The sequence below is a fragment of the Myotis lucifugus genome, unplaced genomic scaffold (assembly GCF_000147115.1).
Source record: "Myotis lucifugus unplaced genomic scaffold, Myoluc2.0 scaffold_297, whole genome shotgun sequence".
NCBI classification, from domain to species: Eukaryota; Metazoa; Chordata; class Mammalia; order Chiroptera; family Vespertilionidae; genus Myotis; species Myotis lucifugus.
In genome coordinates, this window is record NW_005871345.1 from 1,395,203 (window position 1) to 1,399,276 (window position 4,074).

Genomic DNA, 4,074 nt, shown 5'->3' on the forward strand with positions numbered 1-4,074 from the left:
ACTGGTCTAAGGAATGGCATGGCTTTGTGAGGGTGAGTGAAACTGAGGTAAGTGACTGTTGTTTGGGACAGCTGGGCTTTATGAGGGGATGTCTGTACCGTTTCAGTCCAGCAAGAAGAGTGGATAAGGGGTTATTTAGCAAGATGCAGTGTAGAGGTGAGGTGGTACCCTTGGGGAGGGTGTTGGCCTCAACAATACTTTGAGGGTTCATGCACACAGTGGAGTAACCTGCATAGGAGATATTGTCTGAGACGTAGGCACTCCCATCAATGAACCGTGTTTGTGCCTCTGCAGAGAGAAGACTGTCGTTATGTGTGGGAAAGGGGAACGGGAGAGGTCCAGGACCTCCATGTAGTCATGTGTCTGTGGGTCACCTGCCCCTGATGATTTGGGGAGTAGGGTGGCTGGGTTAAGCGAGGAAGTGGAAGCTATGGTTACGTGAGGTGTTTGGAGAAAAAAGAGTGTGTAGTTGTTGAATATGAGAGGGAGACATAATGTTCTGTAGATGTCTTTGAGATCACATGTCTATATGTGAAGAGTATACTGTGACCGGACTATAGAGGGTAATTTTCAGGCTCTCTAGAGTTAAAATAGCTGCTGCTGCGAGATGTTTTAGGCACGAAGGCCATCCTACAACAGTGTTGTCTAGCTGCTTGGAGAGATACGCAACTGCCTGGAGGGTGGGCCCCTTGTGCTGCCCCAAGAGTCCCACTGCCGTTCCCTGTCTTTCAGTAGAATATAAACAGGAAGGTTAAGACATGTCGGGGAGGGGGAGGGCCGGGGCCTGGAGAAGGGCCTCTTGGAGAGTTTTGAAGGGGGAGGATATAGGGGTGGATGGATTTAGGGGTTCATGAGGGTCTCCTTTGGCCACTTGGTATAGGGGTTTTGCTAAAACAGAATAGTTGGGGATCCACTGACGAAAGTATCCAGTAAGACCTAAGAAGGAGAGGAGTTCTTGTTTGGTAGCCGGGGTGGTAATTTTGGAGATGAGGATGACACGGGATGGGAGAATGCCCTTTGAAAATGGGGTCAGGGCAAGTCCCAAGTAGATGACTTGAGAGGTGGTTAGATGTGCTTTTTAGGGAGACACCCGATATCCCCCGTTAGCAAGAAAATTGAGTAAGAGGTTGGTGTGAAGTTTTGAATCCTCCTGGAAGGGGCTGCTGAGAAGGAGATCGTTAACGTACTGGAGGAGGGTGGAACCGCCTAGGTCTCATTCTTGTAAGTCCTGAGCTAGGGCCTGTCCAAAAAGATGAGGACTGTCTCTAAATCCCTGGGGTGGAACGGTCCAGGTAAGTTGCTGGGAGCGTCCCCTGTCAGGGTCGGTCCAAGTGAAGGCGAAGAGGTTTTGTGAGCCAGCATGTAGGGGGGATAGTAAAAAAGGCATCCTTGAGGTCTAGAACAGTATGGTGGGTGGTGTTGGTATTATCAGGACATTATCATGCAATGTGTGGAGCACCGTGGCTAGTTCTAAAGCACCTAGTCGTCCTTTCCTAAATAAAGGGGGATTGGTAGCATGTGTCAGGAACTCAAAAATAACAGTGGACTAGGTGATCCTGTGAGGCTAGTCAAATTTTGGAATGGGCTATTCAACAACAACTTCCTAATTAGACCTCTACACGTTACAGATGAGGAAACAGATTCAGAGACGTTAACCGCTTGCTTAAGGTCACATAGAGTATTTGTGTAACAAGCTCTAAAACTCCAGTTTGCAGTTCTTTCTGCCTCTATTCCATACTGGATACCACTGGAAAATGGCATCTCCAATAAAGGCAGAAACCACGACTGTCTTGCTAACTAATGTTTCCCTAATACTTACCATAGAACTAAATGCCTTATGAACTAATGGATAGACTTGAGCTTATCAAAGTGGAACAGGTGTTCTGATAGATGAAATATCGGGGAGAAAGTAGCCCTAGTTAAATGACATGTTAATTCAGATTTGTTTGTCTTGTGGATTAGCTTATATATTACAACCAATAATTTAAATTTTTACTTTAAGGTTAATTCATATTGTGAATGGTAAATGCACAGATTTTTAAAATGAAATAAGACTACATTAAAGTCGATTTGTATTCAACAGAACTTTTGACCTCTACCTCAGAGAATCTCATGCTCCTAGATTTTTTAAAGAGAATCTAGAAATTCAGGTTTTAATGTGATGTCTGATATTCATTTATTTATTTAATTATTAATCTTCACGAGGATTTTTTTTCCCATTGATTTTTTTTTTTTTTTTGTGGAGACAGTGGAAGGAAGGAAGAGAGAGATTGGTTGCCTCCCGCACATGCTGACCAGGGCCAGGGATGAAACCTGCATCCCAGGTACATGCCCTTGAACAGGAACCGAACCCGTGACCCTTTGGTCTACAGGCTGAGGCTCTAATCGCTGAGCCACACCAGCCAGGGTGATGTGTGATTTCTTAATGTTGACAAGTAACTCAGAGGTTTCTAGACATAAGTGTGGCATTGAAAATGAAAATCCTTGCTCCTTAGCACCTATTGTAACATCTGCAAAATACATATATTTGGACAAGAAGTAGGCACTGGGCAATACCAGACAGGCCCTGGTTGCCATGCAGCTGTCATTCTGACCCTGGCTGCTGGGGGCCGGGTGGGGTCGGGGAAGGGAATGCAAAAGACTGGACAGGTTAGGACAAATTCCCACTTTAAACATCTCTCTCTGTGGGGAGCTTCTACATGAGAGCAACACATTCTGATGCTTTATAAAAAATCACGATAATGTCACAAAAAGAGAGGAGCCAAAGAACGGTCATTTGAGGAACATTTCAAATCTATTCTGTTGCGCAAAAGGTCGTTTGTAGAATTATAGAAAGAAATCTAAATTAAATAATTTATTCTACCTCATTGAGTAATGATACTATTTTTTAAGAAAAATCAATGAGAGGCATTTTTATTACAAGCAGATCAAAGCACTTGACATGATAGTTAATTCATAAATGTATGAATGATTCTGAAGTTTTAACAACACATCAGTGGAGTCAACTATTTGGTCTAAAGATAACTAGATCATTTTCCCATCTCAATAAAACCAACAAAAGATTACATTTTCTTGTTGCCCTTTAAAAAAATAATATTTAATGTGCTATATATTCTATCTTAATGTGTTCTAAAGAATGAGAGATCCCTTTGCTTTTAATGGATGATATATCTACACATTCTGTATGGATTGAACTAAAGTTTCCTTGCCAGCCCCCCACCTGTGTTGACACAGCCCCTGCTTCATCCTGTCTGTGATGGAGTCCCTCCCCAGGGCTTCTATCTCATGTTGATGATTTTGCGGGGCCCCCACAGGCACCCACATCACTGTGGCATCTCTCAAAGCACAGAAATACACCGCTGAGTCCCCGAGCTGTGAGTCTGTGATGGTGAGGCTGATGGAACTGGCTGATTTTCTGGAAGTTCAGAGAATATCGACCCTCTGTGGTATTTTGCTCTTTATAAGACTCCTGGTGAATAAGAAAAGTCATTTTCCCACTTGGTGGTCGTTTGTACCAGAATAAATAATAATTGTAACTGCTAACTTCATATGCACAGTTCAAGGCCACAGCCTCCTTCTCCACCACAGAAATTGCAGACTGGGCTTGAATTACTTTCTGGGTCATGCTGGATCCTGCAAGAAAGAGAAAAGAAATAGACTGTAACCATGAGGGTAAAAGGGATGAAGTGGCTTTGGACCCAGCACTCTGGTTCCATTGCCCATTATCCTCCTTTTAAACTTCTTCAGACAACAATGATTTGCTTCTCCCACAACCTTTGGGACTGAGAGGAGCTTGAGCACTGTGTTTGTGCCATCCTTACCAAGACAGACGGAGGCTATGACTGCCTTCAGCACACTGGCAATCAGCATATTGGTAGGTCTTCTCTTGAGTAAAATGTCCTATGTTCTATCTCAAATCCAGATCTTAATTCTGAACCCTGTGCTCAAGAGGTACAGGCAGAGCTCCTGGGCTGTGTGATGCTCTGCCCCCCTCCAGGAAATAGAAATGGCAGATATAGCACAAGTTTGTTATATGTTGTGTCACACACTTCCTGATGGGTGGGAAATGCTAGC

The 4,074-nt window shown here is 43.8% G+C and overlaps 1 gene segment (V, D, J or C); it reads right to left on the reverse strand.

Moving 5' to 3' along the window:
• Positions 1-3,171: 3,171 nt before the first annotated feature.
• LOC106699060 lies at positions 3,172-3,870 on the reverse strand. The segment is given in 3 exon segments: positions 3,172-3,220; positions 3,323-3,633; positions 3,822-3,870. Coding segments are annotated over 3 exon segments (409 nt in total).
• Positions 3,871-4,074: the final 204 nt, after the last annotated feature.